The following is an 18,762-nucleotide window of genomic DNA, read 5'->3' as shown; positions in this document are numbered from 1 at the left end:
CTGTCCCTGCCTTCCTTACCCTCCTGGTGCCTCCCCCTTCCCTCACTGTCCCTGCCTTCCTTACCCTCCTGGTGCCTCCCCCCCTTCCCTCACTGTCCCTGCCTTCCTTACCCTCCTGGTGCCTCCCCCCCTTCCCTCACTGTCCCTGCCTTCCTTACCCTCCTGGTGCCTCCCCCTTCCCTCACTGTCCCTGTCTTCCTTACCCTCCTGGTGCCTCCCCCTTCCCTCACTGTCCCTGCCTTCCTTACCCTCCTGGTGCCTCCCCCTTCCCTCACTGTCCCTGTCTTCCTTACCCTCCTGGTGCCTCCCCCTTCCCTCACTGTCCCTGTCTTCCTTACCCTCCTGGTGCCTCCCCCTTCCCTCACTGTCCCTGTCTTCCTTACCCTCCTGGTGCCTCCCCCTTCCCTCACTGTCCCTGTCTTCCTTACCCTCCTGGTGCCTCCCCCTTCCCTCACTGTCCCTGCCTTCCTTACCCTCCTGGTACCTCCCCCCTTCCCTCACTGTCCCTGCCTTCCTTACCCTCCTGGTGCCTCCCCCTTCCCTCACTGCCCCTGCCTTCCTTACCCTCCTGGTGCCTCCCCCTTCCCTCACTGCCCCTGCCTTCCTTACCCTCCTGGTGCCTCCCCCTTCCCTCACTGCCCCTGCCTTCCTTACCCTCCTGGTGCCTCCCCCCTTCCCTCACTGCCCCTGCCTTCCTTACCCTCCTGGTGCCTCCCCCCTTCCCTCACTGCCCCTGCCTTCCTTACCCTCCTGGTGCCTCCCCCTTCCCTCACTGCCCCTGCCTTCCTTACCCTCCTGGTGCCTCCCCCCTTCCCTCACTGTCCCTGCCTTCCTTACCCTCCTGGTGCCTCCCCCCTTCCCTCACTGTCCCTGTCTTCCTTACCCTCCTGGTGCCTCCCCCCTTCCCTCACTGCCCCTGCCTTCCTTACCCTCCTGGTGCCTCCCCCTTCCCTCACTGTCCCTGTCTTCCTTACCCTCCTGGTGCCTCCCCCTTCCCTCACTGTCCCTGTCTTCCTTACCCTCCTGGTGCCTCCCCCTTCCCTCACTGTCCCTGTCTTCCTTACCCTCCTGGTGCCTCCCCCCTTCCCTCACTGTCCCTGCCTTCCTTACCCTCCTGGTGCCTCCCCCTTCCCTCACTGCCCCTGCCTTCCTTACCCTCCTGGTGCCTCCCCCTTCCCTCACTGTCCCTGCCTTCCTTACCCTCCTGGTGCCTCCCCCTTCCCTCACTGTCCCTGCCTTCCTTACCCTCCTGGTGCCTCCCCCTTCCCTCACTGCCCCTGCCTTCCTTACCCTCCTGGTGCCTCCCCCCTTCCCTCACTGTCCCTGCCTTCCTTACCCTCCTGGTGCCTCCCCCTTCCCTCACTGTCCCTGCCTTCCTTACCCTCCTGGTGCCTCCCCCCTTCCCTCACTGTCCCTGCCTTCCTTACCCTCCTGGTGCCTCCCCCTTCCCTCACTGTCCCTGCCTTCCTTACCCTCCTGGTGCCTCCCCCTTCCCTCACTGTCCCTGCCTTCCTTACCCTCCTGGTGCCTCCCCCTTCCCTCACTGTCCCTGCCTTCCTTACCCTCCTGGTGCCTCCCCCTTCCCTCACTGTCCCTGCCTTCCTTACCCTCCTGGTGCCTCCCCCTTCCCTCACTGCCCCTGCCTTCCTTACCCTCCTGGTGCCTCCCCCCTTCCCTCACTGTCCCTGCCTTCCTTACCCTCCTGGTGCCTCCCCCTTCCCTCACTGTCCCTGCCTTCCTTACCCTCCTGGTGCCTCCCCCCTTCCCTCACTGTCCCTGCCTTCCTTACCCTCCTGGTGCCTCCCCCTTCCCTCACTGTCCCTGCCTTCCTTACCCTCCTGGTGCCTCCCCCTTCCCTCACTGTCCCTGCCTTCCTTACCCTCCTGGTGCCTCCCCCTTCCCTCACTGTCCCTGCCTTCCTTACCCTCCTGGTGCCTCCCCCTTCCCTCACTGTCCCTGCCTTCCTTACCCTCCTGGTGCCTCCCCCTTCCCTCACTGTCCCTGCCTTCCTTACCCTCCTGGTGCCTCCCCCTTCCCTCACTGTCCCTGCCTTCCTTACCCTCCTGGTGCCTCCCCCTTCCCTCACTGTCCCTGCCTTCCTTACCCTCCTGGTGCCTCCCCCTTCCCTCACTGCCCCTGCCTTCCTTACCCTCCTGGTGCCTCCCCCTTCCCTCACTGCCCCTGCCTTCCTTACCCTCCTGGTGCCTCCCCCCTTCCCTCACTGCCCCTGCCTTCCTTACCCTCCTGGTGCCTCCCCCCTTCCCTCACTGCCCCTGCCTTCCTTACCCTCCTGGTGCCTCCCCCCTTCCCTCACTGTCCCTGCCTTCCTTACCCTCCTGGTACCTCCCCCTTCCCTCACTGTCCCTGCCTTCCTTACCCTCCTGGTGCCTCCCCCCTTCCCTCACTGTCCCTGCCTTCCTTACCCTCCTGGTGCCTCCCCCTTCCCTCACTGTCCCTGCCTTCCTTACCCTCCTGGTACCTCCCCCTTCCCTCACTGCCCCTGCCTTCCTTACCCTCCTGGTGCGTCTCCCTTCCCTCACTGTCCCTGCCTTCCTTACCCTCCTGGTGCCTCCCCCTTCCCTCACTGCCCCTGCCTTCCTTACCCTCCTGGTGCCTCCCCCTTCCCTCACTGCCCCTGCCTTCCTTACCCTCCTGGTGCCTCCCCCTTCCCTCACTGTCCCTGCCTTCCTTACCCTCCTGGTGCCTCCCCCTTCCCTCACTGCCCCTGCCTTCCTTACCCTCCTGGTGCCTCCCCCCTTCCCTCACTGCCCCTGCCTTCCTTACCCTCCTGGTGCCTCCCCCCTTCCCTCACTGCCCCTGCCTTCCTTACCCTCCTGGTGCCTCCCCCTTCCCTCACTGCCCCTGCCTTCCTTACCCTCCTGGTGCCTCCCCCTTCCCTCACTGTCCCTGCCTTCCTTACCCTCCTGGTGCCTCCCCCTTCCCTCACTGCCCCTGCCTTCCTTACCCTCCTGGTGCCTCCCCCCTTCCCTCACTGCCCCTGCCTTCCTTACCCTCCTGGTGCCTCCCCCCTTCCCTCACTGTCCCTGCCTTCCTTACCCTCCTGGTGCCTCCCCCCTTCCCTCACTGTCCCTGCCTTCCTTACCCTCCTGGTGCCTCCCCCCTTCCCTCACTGTCCCTGCCTTCCTTACCCTCCTGGTGCCTCCCCCTTCCCTCACTGTCCCTGCCTTCCTTACCCTCCTGGTGCCTCCCCCTTCCCTCACTGTCCCTGCCTTCCTTACCCTCCTGGTGCCTCCCCCTTCCCTCACTGCCCCTGCCTTCCTTACCCTCCTGGTGCCTCCCCCTTCCCTCACTGTCCCTGTCTTCCTTACCCTCCTGGTGCCTCCCCCTTCCCTCACTGTCCCTGCCTTCCTTACCCTCCTGGTGCCTCCCCCTTCCCTCACTGCCCCTGCCTTCCTTACCCTCCTGGTGCCTCCCCCTTCCCTCACTGTCCCTGCCTTCCTTACCCTCCTGGTGCCTCCCCCTTCCCTCACTGTCCCTGCCTTCCTTACCCTCCTGGTGCCTCCCCCTTCCCTCACTGCCCCTGCCTTCCTTACCCTCCTGGTGCCTCCCCCTTCCCTCACTGTCCCTGTCTTCCTTACCCTCCTGGTGCCTCCCCCTTCCCTCACTGCCCCTGCCTTCCTTACCCTCTTGGTGCCTCCCCCTTCCCTCACTGCCCCTGCCTTCCTTACCCTCCTGGTGCCTCCCCCTTCCCTCACTGCCCCTGCCTTCCTTACCCTCCTGGTGCCTCCCCCTTCCCTCACTGTCCCTGTCTTCCTTACCCTCCTGGTGCCTCCCCCTTCTCTCACTGCCCCCTGCCCCCTTTCCCTCTTTCTCACTCATGCCCACCCTCTGTCCCAGTTCTCCTCATGTCCCTCTGTGCAGTCATGCATGACTTGCTCTATCCCCTGCCATCCTCATGCCCACCCCTCCTTTCAACCCCTCTTCTCCCAGCACCCATTGTCCCTCCCTTCTTCCAGCATCACGCTAACCTCTCCCTTCTCTCACCCCAACTGACACCTTCCCTCCCTTCCCCCACCTGCTCTTTTCCTTATTGTGTCCTCTTGGCCTCTTGGCATTTGTCTCTCCACCACCCTGCCCCTTTCTTCTCCTGCCCTGACCCCTCCCCTCAGTACAAGCCCCTTCCTCTCTTCACCTTGCCCCTTCCCTCCCCTTGTGCCTTCCAGTTTGCAGAGCTGGAGCCTGTGGTCTGGCCTCAGAAGCTCCAGGAGCCCCAGCCCTAGCTGCTCCCAGGCGAGACTGCTTGCTGGGCCTGGAGCCAGAGCTACCCATGGTGCTATTTTTAGTGCCACAGTCCCGTCCCCGTGGGTGGCCTTGGCTCCAGCTGGAATCAAGAGACAGCCAAATGAAATGTGTTCCAGTGAGGCTACCTCAGCTGGAACGCACCTCGCACAGGTGCCGCTGGGAGCCGGGGCTGCCGCTGGGAGCCTGCACTGTGACACTAAAAATTGCTCCACAAATGGCCCCCGCTCCAGTCGCAGCACCTGCCAAGCTGAGCATGCCTCGCCCCACAGTGCCCCAGTCGGGCTCTGCATGGCTCCTGCTGGCACTCCAAGGCAGCCCGGAGGAGAAAGAGGCAGGGCTGCTGGACCAGGACTCCGTGCGGCAGTCCTGTGGAGGGACGGGATAGATAGAGGAAGGGGCTGTGTGCCACCAGAAGCTGGCTCAGCTGCCTTATGCGCCTTGCTGGGGGGAGGGAGAGGAGGCTGCTGCACCATGCTGGTGTCCCTATCAGGTAGTAAAATGTCTGGTGGGGCTTTCCGGGACATTTCACTACTTCATGTGGCACTGGTACAGAGCATTCAAATTCAGGACAGTCCCGGAGAAAACAGGATGTATGGTCAGTGTACTTACTGTCCCCTCACCCCATATGCTCCCCTGGTGCCTACTGCCCCCCACCCTGCTGTCCTGTCTCCTGTTGTACTCACTCCCCTCAGCCCTCGTGGGACCTGCCCCACTCCCCTGCACCAGCCCTTCTCTAGCCATACTCTGATCATGTGTAGCTACCCCTCCCCATCCCCTCTCCTAACACCTCCCTCTACCCACCTGCCCTGTCTCTCCCCTCTTGTTGCCCCTCTCTCCCCTCCATGTGTCTGCCCTTCTGCTTCATCCCCACAATCCCCTGGCACCTGCACCTTCCCTTAGCCCTGCACCCTCCTGGTGCCTCCCTCTTCCCTCACTGTCCCTGCCTTCCTTGCCCTCTTTCTCCCTGGTGCCCACCCCCTCACCACCCTCTGCCCCAGTTCTCCTCTCACCCCTCTGAGACTTGCTCTATCCCCTGCCATCCTCATGTCCACCCCTCCTTTCAACTCCTCTTCTGGCATCCACTCTTCCTCTCTCCTCTTCTTCCCTCTCGCTCCCATTGTGCCCCCCTTCTCCCACCTCCACTGGTACCTTCCCTGCCCTCTTCCCTCCTGCTCTTTTCCTCTTGTCTCCTGTTTGTCCCTTGGCATTTGTCTCTCCATCACCCTGCCCCTTTTTTCTCCTTCCCTGTGCCCCCTCCCCTCAGCACAAGCCCCTTCCTCTCCTCACCTCCCTTCCCCTTAGTTCTCCCTCTGCCCCTTCCCTCACCTTCTGCCTTCCAGTTAGCGGGGGCTGGAGCCCATGGTCCAACTCCAGAAGTCCCTGCAGCCCCGGCCCCAGCTGCTCCCAGAGTGGGACCATGTGCTGGGACTGGAGCGGAGGCCATGGTGCTATTTTTAGTGCCACAGTCCGGGTCCTCGTGGGCGGCTCCAGCTGGAGTCAAGAGGCAGCCTCACGAGGCCCATCCCGGTGAGGCTGTCCTGACTAGAATGCACCTCATGCAGCTGCCACTTGGCTCCAACTGGAGTCAGGCTGCCAGTGAGGACCCAGACTGTGGCACTAAAAATAGCTCAACAGGGCCTCCGCTCCAGTCCCGGCACCTGCTGAACCCAAGCACGTCCCGCCCCTCAGCGCCTGAGCTGGGCTCCACATGGCTCTGGCCGGGGCTTCAGGGTGTCCTGAAGGAGAAGGAGGTGGGGCTGCTGGACCAGGACCCCATGCAGCAGAGGCAGTCAGGTGGTGGGAGGGAGGAGGAGGAGAGAGGAAGGGGCTGAGAGCCACCAGAAGCTGGCGTGGCTGCCCTACACGCCCTGCTGGGGGGCAGAGGGAGGAGTCTGCTGCGCCGTGCTAGTGTCCCCATCAAGTAGTGAAGTGTCTGGAGGGGCTTTCCAGGACATTTCACTACTTGGTGGGGCACTGGGACAGAACATTTAAATTTGGGACAGTCTTGGAAAAATCAGGGTATATGGTCAGTGTAATTCTAGTACAGCGTCCTCTATTGGTATCCAAAATACTGAAGCTGCCTAATTGTAGTATGAGGGCCTGCAGGCTGTGATGCTTGGGGCTCCCTCTCTTCAGGGGGGTGAGCCAGTGCTGGTGCTCCAGCCACTGAGTGGTGGAGTGCAAGGCTTGCTGCCTCCTTCCCCACATTGTGGCACCAGTTTTGCTCTGCTGTGTGGGAAGGAGAAGCGCCTCTAAGCCTCATGGGCTGGATCCACGTTAGCCACAGGTTGCATCCGGCCCGTGGGTGCTGCCTGGCAAGCAAAGGATGAACAGCAGCACAGGGAAGCTCTAACTCTATGCAGTATCTATAGTCACTTTTAGTTGTAGGAATTGCAGCCAGTGGGAGCATGGGGTGGGGGTCAGTTGCCTGCAAATGCATGGCTATATGGAGCCACTTGCACCCTCTCCTCCCCGATCTGTGCTAGGTATTGTCCCATCTGCTACCCCTTCCTCCTGCCCAGAACATTCGCCCTTTGCCCCATCACTCATTCCCACCCCTCCAACAAAATCTACTCCCCACCCCCCGGCGACCTAGATGGACCTCGCGCCAGCCTCAGGGCATATCACATCCACTGACTTCCCCATGTCCCCAGAGCCAGTTACTACATCATAGAAGCTAATCAGATTGGTCAGGCACGACTTGCCCTTGGTGAATCCCTGCTGACTATTCCTGATCACTTTCCTCTCTGCCAAGTGCTTCAAAATGGATTCCTTGAGGATCCCCTCAGATCTTACATATTTTCCCATCATTACTGCTTCCCACCCCCACTGAAAATATTCCAAATATAAACCAACGCTCCCCATCCTTTTGCAGTCTAGTATGGTTAAATGTCTATAACATTTCGTGTCTAATATTTTGCTGCCCTAAATGACTGTTGGAGAGCTGCCTTCCAAATATTGATTTTTGTAATGTGTGAAATATAAAGACCCTCTCTCCACTCATTTGATACTTCCTTAGCATGACTTAAATCCTTCTCTTCACTATGACTAAGCAGCAATTCCTTCTCCCTTGCGCCTCAGCAAACCACGGAAATTGTTTGGCGACACAGCGTGTGCATCCTAAGTATTATTCTTTAATTATTATTATGGCACCTTGCAAAGTATTCTGGGCTAATTAATAGTTTTTTTATCCTGACTCATTCACTGGGATGGCCTCGAACGCAGATGCCTAATTACTGATGTGGTGGCCACTGCTCTGTAATTAGAGGAGGAAGCTGTTGCTAATTCTGCAGTCATTTGTCTTGATCCTCTCCCTTGGCTTGGGTCGGTAAGAATAATTCCCTTAAAATAAGGAGCCTAACTCAAGCCTTGAAATGTACAGCTCTCTCATCGCTTATTTGCCAAGACCTGAGGTCAGTGCGTGGTGTTTCCTCAGCAAGGCGAGTCTACAGAGGTGAAAAAGCAGAGCTGTGTTCTCCCCAGATCCCTGTGATGGATGTGGGGAAGCACAGGACCCCCATGTCACTCACTCTCCAGGGCGTGGGGGTCCTGGCTGGCCAGCCTTCACCTTGCAGCTCCCTCTGTGAAGATTTAGGAAGTGCTGGAATCCAGGTATTAATGGAAATCAGAGAGCCTCTAACTCAGCCTAGGCAGGTACAAGCATTTTTTCCATAGATTTTCGCAGCTCTCTTGGCTGTGGAAATCCAGTGTTCTGGGTCCCCTAGAAACATCCTCCTGGGCCTCCTGCCACAGCTATTGACTATTTCACTGGCACGGCTACAACTTGACAGTCAGAGGTTGGATACTTTTTATAGTCAAACCAAATCTTTAAAATAAAAATGAGCTGAGTTTGCTTCCTATAGTAAACTTAAAAGAGCCGGGTTGAGGGGGAAGCTCATTGAGCATGCCGTGAAAGCAAGACAATAGAATTAATACCTTTAGGAGCAAATATCTCAGTTCCTACCTGGACACCAAGGGTTAAAGAGCAGTATAAAGTGCCCCAGGAACCTGGAGGAGACCTTGTTGCCCGAGATGATCTTCAGAGTCAGTTTGTAGCGTCCAATTACTGCATTGGCTGGGCTGCATATTGCAATGTTCATGTAGTCAGGCTCGCTGGGTTCCTGAACCGCACTCCAGCCACTGGCCTTCACCTCGGAGAGGTTAAAGGCAGCCTTAGTGTGATGGGCCTCTGAAGGGGATGGCCCTGCCAGAGAGAAGAGGGGACAGCAGCGCTTACCAAGGATGGATACTTACCACTGGGTCACACACAGAGAGGGGGTGCGGGCACAGATCTCTCATGCACAGCAAGAGACACAGGATTACACAAACGTGATACGAGTATCTGTGAGCAGGATGAGGGGGGGCTGACATGGGGAAAGCTGAATCCTCCGTCAGGGGGTTAGCAGAGGAGTTACCTGTTTCTGTGACAAATGCTATTTTCTCCCCCCTCTGCCTTGGCCTGTTGAACCACAAGGCCATCACGAAGGTCTGTCCTCTCCTCATGACCGGCTCTTTGTGGGCATATCTGTCAGTGCAGTGAGAGCTAGTGTTGATGTTCCGTTGCCAGCTGATGTGTGTTGGCATTAGGTCTGTAAATAAGAGAGAAGAGGTGGGAAAGGGCCAGTATATTTAATTCCCAGAGGCAGAAGTCAGTCACTGGCAGGAGGGACCTCCCTGAGGCTGGAAAAGTCACAGAAGCAGGGATTTTGCTACCAGAGGAAGATTGGGTTGAAGGGAAGATTGCCTGGTGCCGTACCTAAGCCTAGTGGTCAACAATGGCTTGCAGAGCTTGTTGTGCTGCGTTTTCTTATGTTCATCTCACACCCCATGTCATATAATGAAGTCATTAAAAGAAAAATACTGCTACATCATTATCATCCTTAAATGTAAACCACTTTACAGGTGGCATTTCAGAATAGAGAGCTGAATGAACACTAGTCCCTGAAGTGCTAGGAACGGGGAATACTGCCTTTTGGCGACAAAACAGTAGGGGCATTCAAGTTGCAATGTGGCTTTTGCTGGGGAAAACTCCCAGTTTCAGCAACAAAAATTTTCCATCCCTATAAGAGACTTTTGTCTTTTCTTCTCCCTTTATTGTCATCAAAGAGCCAGTGTAGACTTTGCTGTTTGTTTTGTTGACAGGGCTGGCTTCTGCCAGTATCCCATAATGACTAACCTGATTGCTTTGATCAGTGTCTTGATTCCTGCTGCCCTGAAGGCCTGGGACCCTCCCCTTTCAAAGCTCCGGGAACTGTCTGACAGCTGAGTGAGCTGCTCCATGTGGGAAACAGACAAAGAGCAAATCATTGGAGTGCTCTTGTTCTGCCCTGCAAGGAGCACAGCAGCAGGCAGACTGCTGCAGGGGGATGGATACAGGCACCAAGCTGCTCTGATGTTCCTCAGCACGGAGAGCTCACAAAGCTACTCCTGATGCCGCTCCTGGCAGCTGAAGAGGGAGAACTCAGAGGGGATCCCAAGATGGGCAGGGAGCGGCTTTGCCTTCCCACAGTGCTGTCCTGTGGGATACTTAGCCACAGTGCACTGCTCACTCAGTTGATGATGATGCCTGCAGTGTTCACGTGATCTACGGACAGGGAAAACGTGTGAACACCCTCTGGTGATTTTTGTTTTCTCGACTTTTCGGTGTTGGCATAAATGTCAACAAAACTTGGTAGTGTAGCTGTGGCTGAAGGAAGGTTTCAAAACTTCTCAAGATAATTAAATCCAAAGCAGATTGTAAAGCGCTTCAAAAGGATCTTGTAAAACCAGGTGACTGGGCAGCAAAAATGCAAATGAATTTTCACCTTGATAAATGCAAAGTAAGGTGCATTGGAAATCATCATCACACCTATACATACAAAATGATGGGGAAATTAGCTGTTCCGACTTGAGAGAAATCTTGGAGTCACTGTGGGTAGTTCTCTGCAAACATCCACTCAATGTACAACAGCAGTCAAAAAAGCAAACAGAATGTTAGCAATCATTAAGAAAGAGAGAGAGAATAAGACAGAGAATATCTTATTGCCACTATATAAATCCATTGTATGCCCACATCTTAAATACTGCATGCAGGTGTGGTTCTGTCATCTCAAAAAACGATATCTTGGTATTGGAAAAAGTTCAGGAAAGGGCAACAAAAATGATTAGGGATTGGAATGGCTGCCATATAAGGAGGAATTAATAAAACTGGGACTTTTAGCTTTGAAAAGAGGAGACTAAGGGGGATATGTTAGAGGTCTATAAAATCATGAGTGGTAGAGAGAAAGTAAATAAGGAAAAGTTAATTACTTGTTCCGATAATACAAGAACTAGGGTCATCAAATAAAATTCATAGGTAGCAGGTTAAAAACAAACAAAAGGAAATATTTCTTCACACAATGCACACTCAACATGTGGAACTCCTCGCCAGAGGATGTTGTGAAGACCAGGATTTTAATAGGATTAAAAAAAGAACTAGATAAATTCTACTCAATGGCTATTAGCCAGGCTGGATAGGAATGGTGTCCCTAGCCTCTGTTTGTCAGAAGCTGGGAATGGGTGACAGGGGAGGGCTCATTTGATAGTTACCTGCTCTGTTCATTCCATTTGGGGTGCCTGTGATTGGCCACTGTCAGAAGACACGATCCTGGGTTCGATGGATGTTTGGTATGATCCAGGATGTTATAAGAGGTACACAGGTTTAACAAGGAGTAGTGGGATTAGATAAAGAAGCTAAATATAGAATATAATTTAGGCTGAATAGCTGGAAAAACTTAACAGTTAGGCGCCAGAAGAGTCTACTGAGGGAAAAAGTTTTAAAAACTAGGTTGAGCACATTTCTTTTTTCTCTCTAATTAGAAGATGAAGACCTCTTCTTAGGGTCCAATTCACTGTTGTCCTACACCTTGATTGGTCATTTACACTAGTTCAAAGTAGGTGTAAAATGCCAGTGTTCCAATTTGTAGTATATTAATGACTATGAAATAGTATGAATGATTCCATGGGTTGGAGGGCAGCAGTTGAAACCTTAGTTTCTACAGTCTGCATGATGGACACACACAAGTCTACCCTAGGACAGCTGGCACTGAACAGAGCTCTTGGCACCAATGTTCCTTCTAATTTTTTTCATCCATGTGTAAAATAAATGTTATGTACACCAAGGCATGTGCAGAGGTGCACCACTAGTAACAACACATGCTGGCAGCGGTGGAGGCTGTCAGAATTCTGCTAAATCAGCTGGGCGGCATTTGAATCACTCTTGGCTGGCTGCCCGAGCGCTCAGCTTCCAAGGAGCGTTGCCGGGCGTCACTGTAAACTCCTGTGAAGAAGAATTGGGTCTTGCATAAGACCTTGTGCAGGCCTTTTGCACAATTTCATCCTTTAAGAACATTTCCTAACACTGTAGATTTGAACCATCTATTTTGCAAATATGGCTGACAGTAATAACAAACCATTTAAAAATGCAGCCCAGTTGTAAAGTACAGTGCAAAACGCCCTCTGAAAGAAGCCATCTAGGCAGACACTTCCAGGAAACGTCTCTTAAGAAAACAGTCTAAAGGAAGTCATTAAGAGCCCGAAGAGCACTCAGATTTCGCAATGAACTCACCTGCCATTCTCTCTGTGTGTGAGCTGTATATATCTTCTACTTTAGTTCCTCAAGGAAATCTCATCCACACTAATAACAATTATCAGAGTGTGCGTCTGTCATCTAAAATCCAGCGACTGGTGAGGTGCTTGGCAGTTGTAACTGATGCTGGTAAACTTATAAAAAACAAATAGACGCTTTCTATAATTTATGTCAGTGTAATGCCAATTTTCCTGCTTAGCGTGGGGTGTAACTGTGGGAAGAGAATGCTGGGCATGCCCTGATTAAATTACATTGCGGGATGAGGAAATCGTGATGAGGGAAGGGGGGAATATGAGCCCTGTGGAAGGAAGGAGCGTTCTGTCTTTGGTTTGGCAGCAAAGTATATGATACATATATTGTTTGCAAAAAGCTGGTTTTGTACAATGCTGAATGTCCACCTGGAACAAGTTTATAACTGCTCTGTCTGCTGTATCTGCTTTGGGAATAACTACAAGTTGTCACTCCAATTTTCTATCATATAGATTTGGCTAGCACCCATCACTACAATATGCAATCACTTCTAAATGCAGGAAATAAAGTATTATTTGTGGGGAAATAGCTCCTGTCAGCTCCAGCAGCCTTTTCTTAGCTCTTCTTAAAGACCTAACAAGAAAGCTGTCTGCTTTTTCAGTTTCAAAGATTAAAAGCGAGGAGGAAACAGGACAAATCACAGGAATTATTTTTCACACTAAGTTGATAACTAAATTACTTCTTAGATGATTTCCCAGAATTGTTTTTAGAAATCTCCTTGTTTAAATAGAATCATGTTTGAAAATCTCCTGTAGTGGAAACTGCTAACTATGTTTTTCTCAGTTGGAGCCCTAACCTGATGATGTAGATTAGAATTCATAAAAATGGATCAAATTTGACTGTGGAGGAAATCAGGAGGCTTCAAAAGTTGAGGGCAGCTTGTTTATTTCAGTTCTTTAATCCTTAGATTAATAAACATTCATATTCCTAGAAGCTTCAATATCTGTTTGAACCTTTCTATTTTATCCTCCAAAAATGATCGTTTCAGCATTCAATGTAGCCCTCTGGACTTGGTTCAAGAAGAGGGACATTGCCTACTTTCCACATACATAACCCTCCCAATAGTCCCAATGCTTCCTTATCTCTGCTGAGATTTGGATTTCAGAGAGTCCTCCTTTTGTTGTAACTGGTTGGAGTTTAGGCTGTTCGGACTCTCAAAACTCCCACTGGGAACTCCCTTGAGCTCCTTTGATTGCTGCTCATGGAGTTCAATCAATTTTCTCCTCCCCCTCTGAGATTCACCCTCCTTTATATCCATAAGGGCCGCAGGGTCACTTAACTTGGACCCAAGACACAGTCTAAAAATAGACATCGACCAGTTCTAATGCTCAGGTACTCCGTACTCAAAAGTGCAACATCTTAACCAGTTTTCCTATTATCTCTGGAATATGACTCTCATGTTTTAAGCCTTGTGTGTATTACTTACAGCATTCATTAAATCACATAACATTTTTCTGCATCAGCTCCATCTACCTCATTGGCAATTGTAGGCCCCCAACTGTGGTGTTCACCAAGACACTATAAATCTCTTAAACAAAAACGACCCCAATCATAAAAAGACAATGACCATCCTACTCCTTCATTCACTCACCACTCTTAAGCATTGGCAGTGGTTTCTGGAATCTCTCTGGAAAACGTCGGTCTTCCAACTAACAGTGTTCATTAAGTTACAGGCATTTTGTCTCCCTCAGCTCCACCCTCTCATTATGAACAATGGTTCCGGGTATGTTGTACCTGGTTTCCGTCAGTTGTGACACTCTGAAGATGCTGTTTTGTGCACCTTCTCTTCTCCTTGTTTCATAACTCAGAGAATCACCACAACGCTTTACTGCTGCCGTTGTAAATTCCTTGCAATCCATTTCCTCTCCCTTTGTGTGTCTGTCTCTCTCCACATTCTAGTAATGAGAATCATAAAGTTTCAATCTTTGTTTATTTCGGTACTCTTGGCATTTCGGTAAGGACATTCAAGTATGTTAACATTTGTAAAACAGCAGACTAAAAAGAAAACAACCCCACCTCTGCCTTACTTCGTATTTTGGAAGTACATTTGGTACAAGCCTGAGCAATTGGTAAGTTATATTGACAGATGTGCTAGTGTTGACCTTGTGTTTTTTCACCTCTCTGAACCAGTGGGGCCAACAGCCTGGCCAGGCCTCTGGGCAAGGCAGGGCCCTGCTTCAGGTTCAGAAGAGGTGGAGCCCCAGGTGGATGAGGTGGTGCTGGGGTAGCCAGCCCTCAGTGCCATCTGGACCGCAGCACACTCCCCGCCTTAGAGCCACCCAGAGCATGCAGCGTGGTGCTTCGGTAGCGATTGAAAGGGCCCGGGCCTTTGGCCACCACCCGGGAGCTCTGGGCCCTTTTGTATAGCCAGGCACCAGGGCAGATGTCTCCTTTTGGCGGTCCCGCCCCCGCCTCTCTCCTATTGGTGGCCCCCTGCCCCTCTCCTGTTTGTGGGCCTGCCCATGACAATGTAAGTCAGTGGTTTTCAAACTATGGATCGCAACCGAGCACTGGGTGGTGGAATGTCGGGCGCTGGGTCTCGTTGCTCTAGGGGGATCGGGTGACCAATGGGAGGGGCTAAGACAGCTACTTGCCTGTCCAGCACCACAGACTGCGCAGCAGCCCCAGCGCCTCGGTGTGTGTGTGCGTGGGGTGTGTGTGTGGCATCAACACTTTTCTTCAACTGGGTCATGAGAAAAAAGCTTGAAAACCGCTGGCTTACACTGTCCTGAAAGAACCTGGGAGGAGGGAGGCAGTATTCAGAGAAACCCGTAAGTGCCAGCTGGGGAGGAGTGGTTGGTACTGGAGCCCCTGACTGCGCTTATTTAGGAAGGAGCGCTGGAGAATCCCGAAGCTGACTCTACGGATCAGTTTGGCTGTGTCTATACTAGCACCGTTGTTATAACTTACACCAGTGATTCCAAACTTCTTGTCTCAAGACCCAGCTGATGCCGTGACCCAGTGTGATTTGAATGTGGGCTTTGAGGCTGGGCTGAGGGTGAGAGCTTTGAGGCATAAGAGGGGGCTCTGGCGTTAGGGGAGAGTCAGGATGGGGACAGGAGGGGCTTGCTTTGAACAGCTCCCAGTCAGCAGTGCAGTGGGGGGGGGGGGGGGGACAAGGCAGCTTTCTGCCTCTCCCGGCCCCACAGACCATGCTGCAGCCAGCAGCAGGTTCCCAGCCAATGGGAGTGCAGAACTAGTGCTCAGGGAGGGGCAGTGCATGGAGCCCTGTGCACTCTCCCCTTCCAGCGCCATCACCAGTTTTGGGTCGTGATTCATAGTATGAAAACTACTGGTCTCATCAACCTAGATATTTGCCACTCTCCATGGTCGTGTTACAGAGCTCTTGGGTCGGGATTCCTCACCAGGGCAGAAAATCTATTGTAGTCACAGCTTCCCGTGATACTTTGTACAGCTTTCATATCTTGGAGCCTAGGTTCTGAAACCAGTTCAGAATAATCAGTGAATCCTCGCAATGATCCAGGGAGTGGGGGAATGCATCTAATATTTACAGACTAGAGAAACGGACTCACAGGGGGCTCAGTGACTTGCCTGGAGTTACACAGTGAATCTGTGGCAAAAGTGGGAATAAGGCAGAGGCCACCTGACTTCCAGCCTCATCCTTTTGATAATAAAATATCCAATTCCTAATAAGGATGGAAGCCTCTATTAAGGCCTTCTGCATTGACAGTTCTTCACAGTTGCCATTGTGTCTGTCTTCTCTCCTGTAGCTATGACACACGTGAACTTATCCTGAGAGGTCCTGGTCGTGATGTCTTTCAATTTGTCTGTTTGGCCTTGATTTTTTTAATTAATCTCTTAATTTGTTGACAGTGCTAAGTGTCCACTCTTTGGCTTCTCAGATTGCCTTGGAACTCCCATTACAGCTCGTAAAGGGCATGATTCTTCACCTGCATATGCAAGTAAACTTATTCATTTTTGGGTTGCACTGATGTGAGAGATGAGTCAGGCGTGGAGCCTTGACAGCTGCCTGAGATGCACCCACTTATTACTGCCATGGGTCACTAAGGCTTGGTACCCAGAGCTAAACAGGCCCCCAGTAGGCCCAGGTCAGCTGACTTGAGCGCTGGCTCGAGGACTGAACAATCATGGTGTAGAGACTTGGGCCAAGCTCTAGGCCCCTGCTTGGGCTCCAGCCTGAGCCCAGAGGTCTGCACAGCAATTTTTCAGTCCCAGAGCCCAAAGTGAGATGAGGCAGGCCAGCTGTGGGGTTTAAACCCTGTAGAGCCATAGCCTCGCTCTGCTGTTACCTAATCCAGGGGTCTCAAACTCTTCCTGAGAGACCCCTCAACAAGCTATAAAACCTGCAGGGCCCAGAAGGCCTAGGCTTCCCTTGGCAAAGGCTTCCCTTCTCCCCCTACCCCCAGTAGCAGGGCTGGTAGGGCTCAAGCCAGCACCACACAGTGGGGTCAGACAGGTGCCACATCCACCCTGCCTCACAGGCTGCCTGGGCTGTGGGGGACATGCCCCAAACTATAAATCTAATGGGGAACTCAGTTCAAAGATGTTGCGAACTGCCCAGGCTGCACAGAAGCAGTAGCTGGGGAGTGTTATGAGCAAGGCAGAGGCTTCCCTGTGTGGCTCCCAGCTTCAGCCCCCTGCTGCTGCCAGTGTTGGAGGAAGGGGAGGTTTGCCAGCTACAGCCCCATGCTGTTCCCACCTGGGGAATGGGGAGTGGCATTGGCTTCGGCCCTGAACCACACCTGGCTTCAGAGGAGAGGTGGAGGACGTGCTGCTTCCAGCCCCAAGTTACTCCCAGCTTCAGCACTGGGGCCGAGGGCACCAGATTTCAGCTGGGAGGCTCTGAAAGGGCTTGTGGCTCCTGGAGTACAGACCCCCCAGCTGAGAACAGCTGACCTAGTCTGCCCAGAAAACGACCTAGAAACAAATGATTGGAATATCGGTATAGAAGGGTACAGCTTCCGCAAGGACAAGGCAGGCCTATTGCTCAGTGAAGAGGAAGAAATAATAACATTAAATTTGGAAATGGCAGAGGGGCTTAATGACTTCTTTGTTTTGCTCTTCACCAAGAAGTCTGATGATGAAGGAATGCCTAACACAGTGAATGCTAGTGGGAAGGGGGTAGGTTTAGAAGATAAAATAAAAAAAGGAAAAGTTAAAAATCACTTAGAAAAGTTAAATGTCTTCAAGTCACCAGGGCCTGATGAAATGCATCCTAGAATACTCAAGGAGCTGATAGAGGAGGTATCTGAGCCTTTAGCTATCGTCTTTAAAAAATCATGGAAGACAGAGATTCCACAAGAGTGGAAAAGGGAAAATCTAGTGCCCATCTATAAAAAGGGAAATAAGAACAACCCAGGAAACTACAGACCAGTCAGTTTAACTTCTGTACCCAGAAAGATAATGGAGCAAGTAATTAAGGAATTCATCTTCAAGTATCTGGGAGAAAATAAGGTGATAGGTAACACTGCTTTTCCAATAGAGAACAAATCATGTCAAACCAATCTGATAGTTCTCTTTTATAGGATAACAATTCTTGTATACAAGGGAGAAGCTGTGGACATGGTATATCTAGAGTAGACTTTAGTAAGGCATGACCTTCTTGTCAATAAACTAGGGAAATACAACCTTGATGGGGCTACTATAAGGTGGGTACATAACTGGCTGGATTACCATTCTCAGAGAGTAGTTATTAACAGTTCACAATCCTGCTGGAAGGGCACAAAAAGTGGGGTTTTGCAGGGGTCTGTTTTGGGACTGATTCTGTTCAATATCTTCATCCACGATAGATGTTGGCATAGAGAGTACGCTTATTACATTTGCAGATGATACGAAGCTGGCAAGGATGGCAACTTCTTTGGAGGATAGGGTCATAATTCAAAATGATTTGGACAAACTGAAGAAATGGTCTGAGGTAAATAAGATGGAGTTTAATAAGGACAAATGCAAAGTGCTCCACTTAGGAAAGAACAACCAGTTTCACATACAGAGAATGGGAAATGACTGTCTAGGAAGGAGTACGGCGGAAAGGGATCTAGGGGTCGTAATGGACCACAAGCTAAACATGAATAAACAGTGTGACATTGTTGCAAAAGAAGCGAACGTGATTCTGGGCTGCATTAACAGGAGCGTTGTGAGCAAGACACGAGAAGTCATTCTTTCTACTTTGCACTGATCAGGCTTCAGTTGGAGTACTGTGTCCAGTTCTGGGTACCACATTTCAAGGAAGATGTGGAGAAATTGGAGAAGGTCCAGAGAAGAGTATAAAAATGATTAAAGGTCTAGAGAACATGACCTATGAGAAAAGACTGAAAGAACTGGTGGTGTTTAGTTTGGAAAAGAGAAGACTGAGAGAGAACATGATAGTGGGCTTCAAATATCTTAAAGGATGTCACAAGGAGGAGGAAGAAAAATTGTTCTCCTTGGCCTCTGAGGATAGGACATAGCCAGCAATGGGCTTAAATAGCAGCAAGGGAGGTTGAGGTTGGACATTAGGAAAAACTTCCTAGCTGTCAGGGAGGTTAAACACTGGAATAAGTTGCCTGGGGAGGTTGTGGAATCTCCACCTCTGAAGATATTTAAGAGCAGGTTAGACAGACACCTGTCAGGGATGGTCTAGATGGTGCTTGGTCTTGCTGTGAGGGCAGGGGACTGGCTCGATGACCTCTCAAGGTCCCTTCCAGTTCTAGTGTTCTGTGATTTTATAGAGCCAGCCAACCATTTCTTTTCTTCAATCACCAGGGTAGAGAGACTATTTCAAGCTCTTTCAGCTTTTACCTTTGGTTCCACACCCTACTTTGTTAGCTAACATTTAAAGTTACTGCTAATTCAAAGAACATCTGCCACTGTACATGCTGTTTGGAAACAAATATCAAAGGCAT

At 51.8% G+C, this 18,762-nt stretch overlaps 1 protein-coding gene across 1 annotated transcript in view; it reads right to left on the bottom strand.

Annotated features, from left to right (window-relative positions):
- The window catches only part of LOC102445996 (protein-glutamine gamma-glutamyltransferase 6), a 32,720-nt gene extending 19,097 nt beyond the window's left edge, over positions 1–13,623 (bottom strand). The window contains exons 1-4 of the mRNA XM_006111067.4: positions 13,491–13,623; positions 11,849–12,003; positions 8,679–8,852; positions 8,228–8,467 (exon numbers count right to left, since the gene is read on the bottom strand). Of these exons, the coding sequence (XP_006111129.2) occupies positions 8,228–8,467; positions 8,679–8,852; positions 11,849–11,855 (421 nt within the window). The 5' untranslated portion in view covers positions 11,856–12,003; positions 13,491–13,623. The remainder of the gene's footprint in view (positions 1–8,227; positions 8,468–8,678; positions 8,853–11,848; positions 12,004–13,490) is intronic.
- Positions 13,624–18,762: the final 5,139 nt, after the last annotated feature.

Source organism: Pelodiscus sinensis, unplaced genomic scaffold (genome assembly GCF_049634645.1).
Source record: "Pelodiscus sinensis isolate JC-2024 unplaced genomic scaffold, ASM4963464v1 ctg81, whole genome shotgun sequence".
NCBI lineage: Eukaryota > Metazoa > Chordata > Testudines > Trionychidae > Pelodiscus > Pelodiscus sinensis.
This window is presented reverse-complemented; position numbering and strand designations above follow the sequence as displayed.